Source organism: Manis javanica, chromosome 5, assembly GCF_040802235.1.
Source record: "Manis javanica isolate MJ-LG chromosome 5, MJ_LKY, whole genome shotgun sequence".
Classification (NCBI taxonomy): domain Eukaryota; kingdom Metazoa; phylum Chordata; class Mammalia; order Pholidota; family Manidae; genus Manis; species Manis javanica.
In genome coordinates this window covers 10,963,873-10,977,837 of record NC_133160.1, presented here as the reverse complement: position 1 = coordinate 10,977,837, position 13,965 = coordinate 10,963,873, and the positions used below count along the sequence as shown (strand labels likewise).

The window sequence follows — 13,965 nt, the reverse complement described above, 5'->3', positions numbered from 1 at the left end:
TACTCTTTCATTGTTAATAGATAAAATTGTAAGAGTGCAAGTAATGTTTGATGATATTGGATGATTGGTTATTTGTAGCATATAGAATTACTCTTATGGAGCTGGGTTAGGTCACAGTTTAGGCTGTTTCACTACATTATTGAAAGTAAGGCTTCAGAATACACATTGTGGATACTTTGTGAAACAATTATTTGTCATTGAAGATACTAAGAAAACACAAATATCTGTAATAATAGCCTCTTTTTTATTTTTTATTTTTTATTTTTTTATTTTGGTATAATTAATCTACAATTACAGAACGAACATTATGTTTACTAGGTTCCCCCCTTCACCAAGTCTCCCCCACATACCCCTTCACAGTCACTGTCCATCTGTGTAGTAAGATGCTGTAAAATTACTACTTGTCTTCTCTGTGTTATGCAGCCCCTCCCCCTGTCCCCCACGCACTATACATGAATAATAGCCTCTTTTTAAAGAAGTCCTCCACAGTGCGGGAAAGAGGGGACATGATGTAAATACAGGATTGGTGAGTCAGATGAGTTTTGGGGGAGTGTGGTGCAGAGAATCATTATCATGTATAGCAAATTTTCTTTCTGAGATTTACTACTATCAACAAAAAAGATAGAGCTTCCATGAAATATTCTTCAGTCCACTAGGAAAAAACTACTCCGTCAGAAAACAAACATTGTCTTCACACTTAAGTGTGTGAAAGAAAGTTTTTTTACATAGGTTTCTCACAGGGAGCTGTTTGTGCCCGTTTAACCATGTATGCCTTGTGTGATCTCATTGTGCAACATCCCTTACATGTATCCCCGAGGAGCTAGCTGTCAGGGAGTTCTTTTTTTCTCTTCTCAATTTAGGTTACTTGGCATATAGTATAATCAAAAGGCATTTGTGGATTGCTGTTACAATAGAGACTATAATATAAGTCACTGTCATGGTTTAGATTGGAGTTCACAAACTTTTCCTATAAAGGTCTAGGTAGTAAATATTTTTGTTTTTGTGGGCTATATGGTCTCTGTTTCAACTACTCAGCTCTGCAGCTGTAATTGAAAGCAGCCATAGGAATTACACAATTGGTATACATGGAACTTACAATCCTTTAATTATATAAATGAAAGGAAAGAGTGTGGCTGTGTTTTAATAAAACCTCACTTGCAAAACTAGGCAGGAGGCCTGCAGACCATAGTTTGCTGAACCCTGCTTCAGATTGTTGTTTATTCTACAGCTAAAATATGATTTGTGAGAATCCCAGAATGACCTTACTAGGGCAGAGGACACATCTTAATACGAGAACTTTTGAAGTGAAAACCTTTTGGGAGACTGCAGGACATTACAGCTAACTGTGGTACAAAGGAAGTATGATCAGTGCTTTATAATGTTATTTTCAATTTAATGGGTGAATACTTTATATTTAGCAGCCAGATTTTTAAAAAGGCTTTATTTAGCTTGAAAACTTGAGAGCTGCTCACAATGATTAATAAGTAACAAGTATTTTCATCTTTTATTGTCAAGAGTAAGTGAATAAATTGACAATAGCATAGGTGTAGTTTACAATAGTCAGCCTTGGATTTACATTTTTAAGGAGTTGAGGAATTAACAGCTTCTCTTCATATTTATGGTAGAATTAAAGTTGTATGTTTGAGTTTTCTGTTTTCTCTTATATGAGGATGAAGAGGAAGCAGGCTTATTGGAACTCTTAAAATCCCAGATTTGTGATAATGCTGCACTCTATGCACAGAAGTATGATGAAGAATTTCAACCGTACCTTCCCCGATTTGTCACAGCCATCTGGAATTTACTAGTAACAACAGGTCAAGAGGTTAAATATGACCTGGTAAGATAATGGTGGAGATGAACAAGACATTCCTACTTTACCTCCCCCAAGAAATAAGCAGTTCAGTTTTGCTGTTAAAAATGTTCTTATGTTTGTGTTTTATTCCAGTTGGTAAGTAATGCGATTCAATTTCTGGCTTCAGTTTGTGAGCGACCTCACTATAAGAATCTATTTGAGGACCAGAACACGCTGACAAGTATCTGTGAAAAGGTTATTGTGCCTAACATGGAATTTAGAGGTAATTACAGCATAGTATAAAGCTTTTTCAGGATAGTAAAAGCAGTTTTTTAAAGATTATGTTAGTATACATTTAATAAGTCTTCTTGTTGCTTTTTGTAATATATTCAAATTTTTTTTATTGTTAAAGAAAACTTGTAGGTCATTTATTGCCTGTTTTCTAAGTCACATGTGAAAATGTGGTATAAAAGACATTTGTGAAATAAGTGCTGCTGTAATGGGCTTTGTTGTGTACTATGGTGGTCTATCCACAAACTGTTGACTAAGACTTTTTAAATTTTTCATTAAGGTATCATTGATATACAAGGTTTCACATGAAGAACATTGTGGTTACTACATTCACCCATATTAGCAAGTTCCCCCCAATCCACACCCCATTGCAGTCACTGTCCATCAGTGTAGTAAGATGCCACAGAGTCACTACTTGTCTTCTCTGTGCTACACTTTGACTAAGACTTTTAAACCCTGTTATTTAAAGTAAGTCGTCCAGGATCTCAATGTAGGGAAGTAATTTGATCTTGTTTGGGTTAGTGTTTTATCAAGGCAAGTAACTGTGTTTAAACACGTGACTTGAGACTAGAAGTGATTGATAGTTTTCAAACACAAAGTTGAAGCTCACTTGGTGCTTAAGGTTAAGATAGTCCTACGAGTCTGTTATACAAAATGTCTTTCCTTCTTATTATTAGGAAAAGCAAGAAGTAAATGTGGGAGGAATTGTGTCTTATATCAAACAGTCATTAGATGATCAGTGGTTCTCAAATTATCAGTCTGGAACAAAACGAGGAAATAAAGAAAAATATAATGTGAGGTTTTATTTCCGTTTGTGTTTTCATAAAACGAAAGTACAAGTCTTTGTTCTCATTTTGTCCATCCTATTCTTTCGGTATTGAAATGACTTTTATGAAATAGTGGTGATATTTGTTAGGTTGCATGTTTGTTTTTTAAAATGTGCTTATCTGGCAAAATAAAAAGTTGGCATCCCCAGATTAGTCTCTAATACTCATTTTTGAAAGTTGGTGCTGAAGTCCAGTTCTGGGGACACTGTCTCATTAGAACAAGTGAGCCTTTATCACAGCTGTGTTATTTATCTATTACCTAACCTTCAGAGTAGCATTTGCTGCTCTGAGTAATGATTCAACATACATGAACTAGTCCTTTGTTGGGAAGGAACACTTTGCTGTAAATAAAACATGGCAGTGCTACATTCTCAGCTGTGAAGGTACAGTGGCTTGTCATGTCTTTTGAGGGGCTATCTAAAATGTCATCTCTCTTTATAGCTGCTGATGAAGAAGCTTTTGAAGATAATTCTGAGGAGTACATAAGAAGAGATTTGGAAGGATCTGGTATATATTTTGGTTTTTCACTTGTTAGTCTCTTAGCAAGCCAGTCTTAAAGTTGCTTTCTTTATAGTATATATGGGGAGGACTGGGAGTGAGGGTAAATGTGTCATTTCAACTGACTGTTAATGGAGTTCTCCTTTTTTAACTTACACACCTTAAAAAACCAGTTCTCATATGAGCTAATCAGAGTATCAAAAGTTGAATCATGAGTCTTTTTTATATATATATATTTAGTGTTTATCATATTTTTATGACCTTTTTAGTTTTATTCTCATTGTGTTTGTGGGGGGGAGTTCTTGCCATGGTTCATATTACTGATAGCTATGAGATGGCAGTTTGTTCCTCCCTTGGGAGTTGTCTCTTTCTCTTGTGATACATTTCTTTTGATTTTATAGATATTGACACTAGACGCAGGGCCGCTTGTGATCTAGTGCGAGGATTGTGCAAGTTTTTTGAGGGACCTGTGACAGGAATCTTCTCTGGTTATGTCAATTCTATGCTTCAGGAACATGCAAAAAATCCATCTGTCAACTGGAAACACAAAGATGCAGCCATTTATCTAGTGACCTCTTTGGCATCAAAAGCCCAAACACAGAAGGTGAATCTTTTTGATGAGTTTGTTTCTGAAACAGAAGTGCCAGTAGCCACAGAAATCAAAAAGAAGTGATACATGTCTGGCGATACTGCCCACTCTGCTAGATGACCTGTTAGTTCCGATTGGAATTCATAGTCTCTAAACATGTTGATGTATTAAACATTTAAGTTTGTTCTGGACCAAAAAATTGACAGATGCCAGCCACACTTGTTCCTTAGCTGAGACTCATGTGTAAGATGTGCTAAACTTAAGTTTAGCTATTCTTTAATTTAGGGAAGTTTTTAATTGTTGAAATAGTCTTGTTTTATATAAGCAGTTAGTGTTTTGAAATGTTCATCTCCATTTTTAACTTGGTTTTCTAAAAGTGTCTATATTTCCAATTTGGTGGATATATCCGGGCATCTCACGTTATTTTCCCCTGGTACGAATTTGTTTTTCAGCATGGAATTACACAAGCAAATGAACTTGTAAATTTGACTGAGTTCTTTGTAAATCACATTCTGCCTGATCTAAAATCAGCTAATGGTGAGTTTTGTGAAATTTTTTTCAATTCAACTTACAATAATATACCTGCAAATTTTATTTGCTTTGCTGTTTTGTACTACAAAATAAGTAATCTAATAGGGGCTCTGTATCACCATGATACTCAAAAAAATTGGCCCTTATCTTTATTGCAGTTACTTTTTTTACTGAATAAAATCTCATGGTTTCCCCAGATCTTGCCTAGGCGAAATTAACTTTCTATCAAGAAAATGTTGTTTGTATAGAACAAGGTATTTACCAAAATAGGAACAAGTTAGACTAAATTGTAACTAAGCTTTGTTATTTTGATATATAGTCTAGGAATTATACTTTCATTTTCTTTTTCATTTGGAAAGCAAGCTTTAAAAATTGAAATAAATTTGAAGTAATTGAAACTGATAAATATTAAGGATAATTTCTTTTGTTTATGAAAATATGTTGATCAAGATACATGTATATTTCCTTTTTAAAAACTGTATGGAAAATTTAAATACACTCGAAGGTAGGGAGAATATTGTACTGAACTTTCCATGTTACAAGCATCCAGCTTTAAGAATTTTTAACAACTGTCCGATATCCCATCCCTTTCCCTAATTTATTTTCCCACCACTAGAGCAATTTAAAGCAAATCCCAGCCAGACATGCTCTTAATTCAGAATAGGTGCAATTCTGGGAAGATAGTATGGTCATTAGTTCATGGTCCAAATCATCTTTATTCAATTATATCAGTAATATATGTTTATCTGTAATGAAACTTAAAGGGAAAAAAATAAAATTGTAATCTTACCAGAATAGCTACGTAGTAGATCACTTCATAAGTAAGCTTCAGTTACTTGACATTTTGGTTCCAAATCCATGTTTTAAAAATCTGATAATGTTAGCAATTTGGGAGGAACAATCCTAGCACCTAAATAATTATGATCTTTTAATTTTTTTAATAGTGAATGAATTTCCTGTCCTTAAGGCTGATGGTATCAAATACATTATGATTTTTAGGAATCAAGTAAGTAGCTTTTCATTTATATGTTATTTGCCGCTTAATCTCTTATTCTGTTGTATACCAGCTTGTCTTCCCTTCTCCTGGGCAGTCATATTTGACATGCACACCTAATAAAATTAACAGTAATTCCTTAAGAACTTGTGATTCCAGGCCATGCTTAATTTTTCCCAGTTGTCTCGAAAATGTCATTTCCAGTGGTTTTTATTGAAATTTTTTAGGTGCAAAGCCCACATGTTGCTTATGGTTTATTATATTTCCTGTCTCTTAATTTGCAACAGAGGTCCCCCTCCCCCTTTATCATGCCTGTTATTTATTGGAGAAGCCAGTCATTTCTCTTGTAGAGTTTATCACACTCTACTTATAGCCAATAGCATCTTCATGGTTGCTTATGGTTTTACATATTTGTTTCCACAAAAATTCTATATTTTATGGGTTTAAATTTATTTAGATAGATGGTATCATGCTATAGCTATTGGTCGATATATGTAATGCTTAACATTGTTATTGAGAATTACTCACACTTTAGTGTATTTGTTATAGTTTATTTTTAGTATCTGTGTACTATCCATCATAAGAATATGCCACAGTGTATTTCATGTGGATGATTCTTTAATTTCTTGATCTGCAACTTTTATGTGTCTCTGGCAGGTATTTACCAAGGCTACATGCAACCTTCCAAAGCTGTTGTATTTTAAAGACTAAGGAATATTCTAAATTTTTAAGAGGTTCTTAATGAAGATTAGTATTCTTTGGGGGTCCCCTCTTCTATTTTTAGAAGAGAAAATGCACGAAGAGCTTGAGTGACTATGCTAAGAAATACCTGCTAGGGATAGTTCTTAAGATTAATAAATTAGCCTGCTTCTCCATGAGATTATTTTATGGCATGTTCATTTCTCTGCAAGGTTCTACCCTAAATAGTTTTATGCTGAGAAAGAGAATTGGAAAAGTAAATGTAAGTCGAACTATTATGTGGAGGTAGAAGTTTGATTACTCAACAGTGTCATCTTCCATTATGTGCTGAACAAACATAATTTTTAAAAATCATCAAGCCTTTCTCTTTCACTTGTCTTTTACTCACAGATAGCACCGAGTTAAGGCATGTATTTTATTGTATTTTTCAGGTACCAAAAGAGCATCTGATAGTCTCTATTCCTCTCTTGATTAACCACCTTCAAGCTGAAAGTATTGTTGTTCATACTTACGCAGCACATGCTCTGGAGAGACTGTTTACTATGAGAGGGCCCAACAACACCACACTGTAAGTATGTGATTCTAAGCAGTTTGTATGTTTTCAGGTCAGGATAGGAACTATTTGGTACTGATCAGAGATATCTCTGAATGTATTATAATTCTTCATTAGTCAGAAAAATAAATGTGTACTTTTTACTCATTTATACTATGCCTCATTCCAAAAGGATTGGGGCAGCATGCCAGAATAGATAAACTATGACAGTAAAGTCAAATGGAGGAAATTGGAGAAGGAAAATAGGGTGAGGTTAATAAACCGAAATATGTGTCAGAGGATCCTGTACAGTGTAGTTTAAAAAACTCCTGCATTTTACGTGAAGTCTCTTAGCAACCAAGGCAAAGAGGGAACCTTGGTGAGTTAACATTTTCATAGTGTCCATGAGATTAAAATTACAGTGGTTACTCGGAAGGGATCTCAGAAATGGGTCTTCATTAGGGGAATCCTCTGTGACAGCAGTGTTCTTAACATCCTGCAACAGAGTTGTTTTTACCAGGATGTTTTTGTAATCTTACTGCTGAGATATAATACAACTTAATGAAAGTAACTCTTTAGGGCCTAAGATAGTAGCTCTTCTGGCCTGATCCAAGGATAAAATGTAAAAGAATGGATGATTTGTATGTTTTTAAGGCCATTCTTCAACTGTGTTATTTCTTGAAAGTGAGCCTTGGGTAAGTGGTGGAAAACAATTCTAGGTTGTCAAGAATTTGCAATATAGACCTTCTCAGTGGCCAATTAAGTGTTGAAAGAATATCCTTTGAGGTGAGTTGAGCCTGTACCTGTCATTAGGCCCAGTATTTATGCAGAATTTATTAATCTGCTCCATCTCCAGAAAAACAAATGACCGAGACCTTTAGGAGTCCCAAGTCCGGTTCTCCATGGTGATAAGTAAGAGCCAAGGATCACCTTGACAGCTTTGATGGTGTTGGATTTGCCTGGTTTTTGGTTTGTTTAATTGTGTTTGGTCCCAGATGTGCCTTCTTAGGAACGTAACATGAACATGTATAAAAAATTGGTTTCCTGAGCTGTCTGCCAATTGTCTGTGGTGGGAGATGGCTTGCTTTTATGCCAAGAAGTGTGATTTAGTAGTTGCCAAGGGTATTCCAAAGTGACAAGTTCAAGAGTTGGTGGTGACTGAAAGCTGTTTTTTCATCTATAGCTTTACAGCTGCAGAAATCGCACCGTTTGTTGAGATTCTGCTAACAAACCTTTTCAAAGCTCTCACACTTCCTGGCTCTTCAGAAAATGAATATATTATGAAAGGTAGGCCGTTTCCCTGGTGTACAGACTATAAGTGTCTAATCTCAGATTATAAGGGTAAACACACTGAGCTGTACTTCAGGTTCCATAGTCTATGACAAGAATAGGTCGGTTTAGATAAAACAATATTTTTCATTTTAAACTGTTTACTATTATCGTTTTCAGAAAAAAAATTTACCCTAACCTGATAAAAAACCTCTCTTACAGAAAAAGTAGCAACCTCCTTTCTTGCTTTCCTAGATTGACTTTCTTGAGGGCAAAGATCTGAGCAGTCATTGATGGCATGTTATGCTAGGTCTTGGTGTGAAACCTGGATGCATTTGATAGACCCCACACAGATCCTGCCTTCGCAGACATACTGCCAAGGATACAGTCAGCTGTAACCATCTGCCAGGTGGTATATGAGGAGAGTGTCTTCGTGACAGCTCTGACTTGGGGAACAATCTTAGTTTTATCCTCTGTTGCATTGCTAGAGCCTAGCACAGTTTCTGACTCATTGGAAATGTTTTTCAAAGAAAGCTGTCCCTGGTGCCTCTGGCCTGGGTCAGGACCCCAGAATATGTATGTGTGGACATGTGTTTTTGTGTGTGTAAGCGTGCATCTAGGTGTGTGTGAGTGTTTTCAGTACTATATTTGTCTCAACAGTGGTGTGTAATTCCTGCTGTTTAAAGTCCATTTCTGTGGGGCAGCTAACTGGTCTGTGGCCTTCACTGCTGCATTCCTGGCGTTCACAAGAGCACCCAGTATGTAATGACTTCTCAATAAAACTGTTGTATGAGTGAATGAAAGGACTCTGTGCCAGCCCAGAAGAAGGGCACTATGCCACCCTCTAACCTCTTAACCTAGCTCAGGGAAAGGCCTTCTCTGGGAGGTGATGTCTAAGTTGAGGTGAGGGATAACAGTTAGCTAGTTTGGAGGGTGTCTTTGGCTCAGGTTGAGAAAACATCATCGCAAAGTTTAGGAGGCAAGAGAGAGTAACTTTCTATTCCAAATGTGCCTCAAATATAGTAGTTACTTTACTTTGGAAACATCTATTCTGATTGTGCAGAAACACATCTTACATTTTTAGCTTCATAATGCATCTCCTCTGCCAAACGTTTTTAGGCATGTGTTAATGAGCAGCATCTTCGCACTGTGGGCCCTCCATAACTTCGTATGTTTTCGGATTTGTCTTTGGCTCCTGATCTCTCCCAGGGGAGGGAGCCAAGGCGGCCTTCTCTGTCAGGTTCAGGAGGCTAGAGCCGAGCGTTTCCTGTCAGTCACTTCCCGGTGATAGAGACTGGCAACAGCGCTCCCTCCACCTGCCACACCCCCACGTCAGCCACTACTTCTTCCCCTCCTGTGCCTCTGCAGTCAATTCGGTATTTTTTATTGGCCCTTTTAAAATTATTTAAGTCTCAGGCCTTCTGGAAATACTTGCCAGCTAAATTTTGTTGTCAATCCTTGGCCTGATTTTAAGAAGGGAAATTTAGATGGTTTTCAATGTAGAGAGCTATCCGGTGCTTGTTTAAGGGCCTTAAAATTTCAGTTCATGAATCTGGGCTTTTTTCCCCCTAATTGCTGTTTTGTTATGATGTTATAATGTTTTTCTAAACTTTTTGCTGTTTTTATATTTTACAGCTATCATGAGAAGTTTTTCCCTCCTACAAGAAGCCATAATTCCCTACATCCCTACTCTCATCACTCAGCTTACACAGAAGCTGTTAGCTGTTAGTAAGGTAACAGAGCCAGTTTTGAAAGTGCAGTTGCTTTTTCACGTAAACTCGAAAAGCTTCAGAATTCCCATGCAATAGGTCACACTTAGGAATAGGTCTGAATTCTTCCTGACCAGCAGTGGATGTATGTCTCTGAAAGTGGGGAATGACATTAAATCAGAGAGATAGCAGCATTCACCTGTAAGTGTAGGCTCAGAAACTTCAAAACGTTTTATTCTCATGAAGAAAGTAACACTGAATTTCATTGTAGAAAATTGAGAAAGTACAGATTATCTGAAGTGATCTTACATGGAAGAAAGTAGGCTTTTACCCCAAATGGACATGAAAGAGGCTATTCAGACTTCCATGAAGTGATTCAAGTCTTCTGTGTCTGTTCTTCCTTACTCTTACTTCCCAAGAATAAAATTCACTCTTTTCTCTGCTCAAATTTTTAGATAATTTGATTCATATTTAAATATTACTACTAAATTTTACAAAGTAAGTCAGCTTAAGGCTGCCAGAATTCCTTTTTAGATGCTTATTCTTAATTACTGTGTAAAGGGGGTGAATTCATATGGAGTATGGAGGGACTTTGGAGAACTAATAATTTTTCCACCGAGTTCTGGATAAGAGTCTCGGACTGTCATGGGCTTGGGTAATTGAGAGAGAAGGGACCCCGGGCCCTTCCCCACTGCCTGCACGCCCCCACTCGCCACCTGAGTTCATCAGCTTTATGTCATAGCAGTCCAAGGATGATTTTGTTTGAAGGAAAATTGGGTTCTGTTGCTTAAAAAGAAAATTGAAAACCACTGATATGAAGGACTGTCACTCTGTAGATACACAGACACTGAGGCCCACAGAGATTAAAGTTTGCCTCAAGTCCCACTCGAGGCTAGTGGCAGAGCCAGAGCTTAAATGTGCCTCCTTGTTTCTGCCTCCACTGTTTACAGTTGTGGCTGTGGGAGAGCACACGGGTTTAAGACACGTTCCTTACAGCGCTGGGAGTTGAGGCTTGTGTAGTGACCTCCCTGTGACTCTGAAGTACTTCTTCATAGTAAATTTATGCTCATATAAAAAAATATCCAAACAGGCATCAGTGAGTACTTTTTTCTCTGAATTTTAAAGTTGGTAAAGAATGTTTACAAAATGCATGTGGACTTTGTATTGTAATCAGTGTTTTTTCTTAATACTGATTTTTAAAAAGATGACACCTCTTTTAATGTGTTTTAGAAAGGGTGGGTCTGTTTTATTTTAGATGATATTTAATATAGTCATTTGGATTATTGGAGTGATAAGCTTTTCTTTTTTAATTTCAGAACCCAAGCAAACCTCACTTTAATCACTACATGTTTGAAGCAATATGTTTATCCATAAGAATAACTTGCAAAGCTAACCCTGCTGCTGTCGTAAATTTTGAGGAGGCTTTATTTTTGGTGTTCACTGAAATTTTACAAAATGATGTACAAGGTAAGCTGAAGTTATTTTCCTTTCTAACTGAATAATTAAAGTGGTTGTAAAAAATACAGCCCAAGAGGTATGTGCCTTTTGTGTCAGAGCCATTAATTCTGAAGCTGACAGCTCTGTTTTTTACTTTTACCAACAGAATTTATTCCATATGTCTTTCAAGTGATGTCTTTGCTTCTGGAAACACACAAAAATGATATCCCGTCTTCCTATATGGCCTTATTTCCTCATCTCCTTCAGCCAGTGCTTTGGGAAAGAACAGGAAATATCCCTGCTCTAGTGAGGCTTCTCCAAGCTTTCTTAGAACGTGGTTCAAATACAATAGCAAGTGCTGCAGCTGACAAAATTGTGAGTCAGATTTATTTTGATGTAACTAACTTTCTAAGGTAGCAGAGAAAAGCTAGGGATGGAAAGGTGTTAAAAATTATCTAAAATAAATTTAATAGAAAAGGAAGTAATGAATAGGAAATGTTCATGTACATGTTGTTGGAATTAGGTATCCTTTATTTATCTCCATGGAAAAATTAAAAATAAGAGCCAAGTAAATTAAATAAATCAGAGCTGAATTTCAAGAACGTTAAGGGCTTACTCTAGTGGGATTTTTTTTTCCTTTACACTTCAGAAATAAGAACTGTAGAAAATGCTAGTTAGGTTATTACAGCTCGCACCCTTTTTTTCCAAGATATATCACCTGTTTAACTTCTGGAACAATTAATCTTTGCTCCTAACTGAGTATTATTTGACCTACTTTGTTGTAGCCTGGGTTATTAGGTGTCTTCCAGAAGCTGATTGCATCCAAAGCTAATGACCATCAAGGTTTTTATCTTCTGAACAGTATAATAGAGCACATGCCTCCGTGAGTATAAATAACCTCATTGTACATTAAATCAAAGATTCTGACAGATAGTCAAAAAAATGTTGCATTTATATTGTTGCTTTTATCCAATTCTTTAGTGAGTCAGTTGACCAGTACAGGAAGCAGATCTTCATTCTCCTATTCCAAAGACTTCAGAATTCCAAAACAACAAAGTTTATCAAGAGTAAGTGAAATCATTTGGGTGTTCCTACAGAAATAGTGAAGGAAAGTACCTAAACCCCTTAGACGTTATGGTTGCACATAAACCTCTTATCAGTTATAAACTATATATAAAATATTTAAAGATGTCTGTGTTCTCCGAACACTAAATCAGTTTCAAATTTGTGTTACAAAGGTTAGTTTGTAAGTTTAGCTATAAAAACATTTTTAATAGAAATATTATAATAAATTAAATCAGATTATACATATAAACTGTGTCTATAGTATAAGGGCAGAAATTCTGTACATTAAATTTAAAAGGCAAGTATTGAAGCTAAGGTTAGTCATTGGCTTTAATGATTATGAGTACTTCATTTGGCAGACCACTAACTCGCTTGTTCAGTGCAGTGAGTCCTCTGTATTGATATTTTGCATCTCCTTTCAACAGGTTTCTTAGTCTTTATTAATTTGTATTGCATAAAATATGGGGCACTAGCACTACAAGAACTATTTGATGGTATACAACCAAAGTAAGTTTATTTTTATTATTATATTTTTAAAAGCACAAAATTTGTCCTTTTTAGTGCAAGCTAATAATCTCTGTTTTATGGATGGTATCACAGTTCTTGGTGCAGTGATAGTATCTTTGTGGTTTTCAAAATATTCTTGGTGTTTTGAGTCATAAAGAAGAAAATCCCTGCAAACATTTTCCTAATTCCCAAAGTCACGCCCCCTCTGGCATTCTCCACAGCTGGTGGTCTGTGTTTTTAGATGGTCTGTGTTGTCCCCTTGAGCCTGCCGTTGTTAAGGCCAACAGCATTTTTCCAATAGGCAGAGTTTGGACCAATTAAAACTTTATTTTTGATTTAATATAGACACAACATGTACTTAAGTGACAATCCCCATTTAGTAGGGAAAGAAAAGATGTAAATGGTAGAGGACACTTCTTCAGAGAAAAAACTCAAGTTAGATCTCTGTATCTATATTATATCCAAAAAAATTACAGATTAACTAAAATATAATACATTAATTCACCTGAAAAGTAGTTCCTGAAAACAAACTTTCCAGCAATATAAGATAGTGAGGAAATCAGCAGTTATCACAGCCAGTAGTGCCCGAATTAGCACAGTCTTCCTGTAGAGCAAAAAACACGCACTCTTTATCTGGAGTACTGAAGTGTCCATATTGATGCCCACTATTTCTGCTTGAAAAGAATTTGACGTATAAACTGAGAATTTGGTGTCATATAGAGCCGTGAAAAACTTTACTTCTAGGATCTTTGCAACAACATAGAGTGTTTGGCCAAAATCATTTTTCTGATATAGCCACTGACATTGACATGCTCACAGCTCTGTAGGCATAGAAAGTTGGGGGAGTTCATAGTCCAGAATTCTTAGAACTAGTTGTTACTGGGTGGTGGTGTTACTGGGTGATTCTTATATCCTCTTGCTCTTGCTTATCTGTTTACCAATTTCTGATTTTTCAAAGATTTCTTCATTAATTTCTTTAAAAACATACAAGAGCAAAAAAAAAATGGTTGTAAAGCTTCTAGTTGAACACAGACCGATTAGCGCGCACAGAGGGTGAGGGCAGTTAGCCGGGGGGTAGAGGCCGGATGTTTTGTTGTCTCCAGGTCTCTTCCATTCAGTTGACCAAGAATAGCACTTATTTTGCATTTTATTCTTATTCATAAGGACTCACTAAATATAGATAACATCTAAGCATTTTCACTGTTCAATTACAGTGGTATTCTAT

General features: G+C 36.2%; 1 protein-coding gene across 1 annotated transcript in view; it reads left to right on the top strand.

Annotated features, from left to right (window-relative positions):
• The window catches only part of CSE1L (chromosome segregation 1 like), a 39,175-nt gene that overhangs the window by 22,586 nt on the left and 2,624 nt on the right, over positions 1-13,965 (top strand). The window contains exons 9-22 of the mRNA XM_037006256.2: positions 1,670-1,837; positions 1,946-2,075; positions 3,352-3,417; positions 3,810-4,012; positions 4,450-4,534; positions 5,473-5,534; positions 6,653-6,789; positions 7,937-8,040; positions 9,658-9,755; positions 11,048-11,198; positions 11,335-11,543; positions 11,954-12,051; positions 12,150-12,235; positions 12,659-12,740. Coding sequence (XP_036862151.1) covers positions 1,670-1,837; positions 1,946-2,075; positions 3,352-3,417; positions 3,810-4,012; positions 4,450-4,534; positions 5,473-5,534; positions 6,653-6,789; positions 7,937-8,040; positions 9,658-9,755; positions 11,048-11,198; positions 11,335-11,543; positions 11,954-12,051; positions 12,150-12,235; positions 12,659-12,740 — 1,679 coding nt within the window. The remainder of the gene's footprint in view (positions 1-1,669; positions 1,838-1,945; positions 2,076-3,351; positions 3,418-3,809; positions 4,013-4,449; positions 4,535-5,472; positions 5,535-6,652; positions 6,790-7,936; positions 8,041-9,657; positions 9,756-11,047; positions 11,199-11,334; positions 11,544-11,953; positions 12,052-12,149; positions 12,236-12,658; positions 12,741-13,965) is intronic.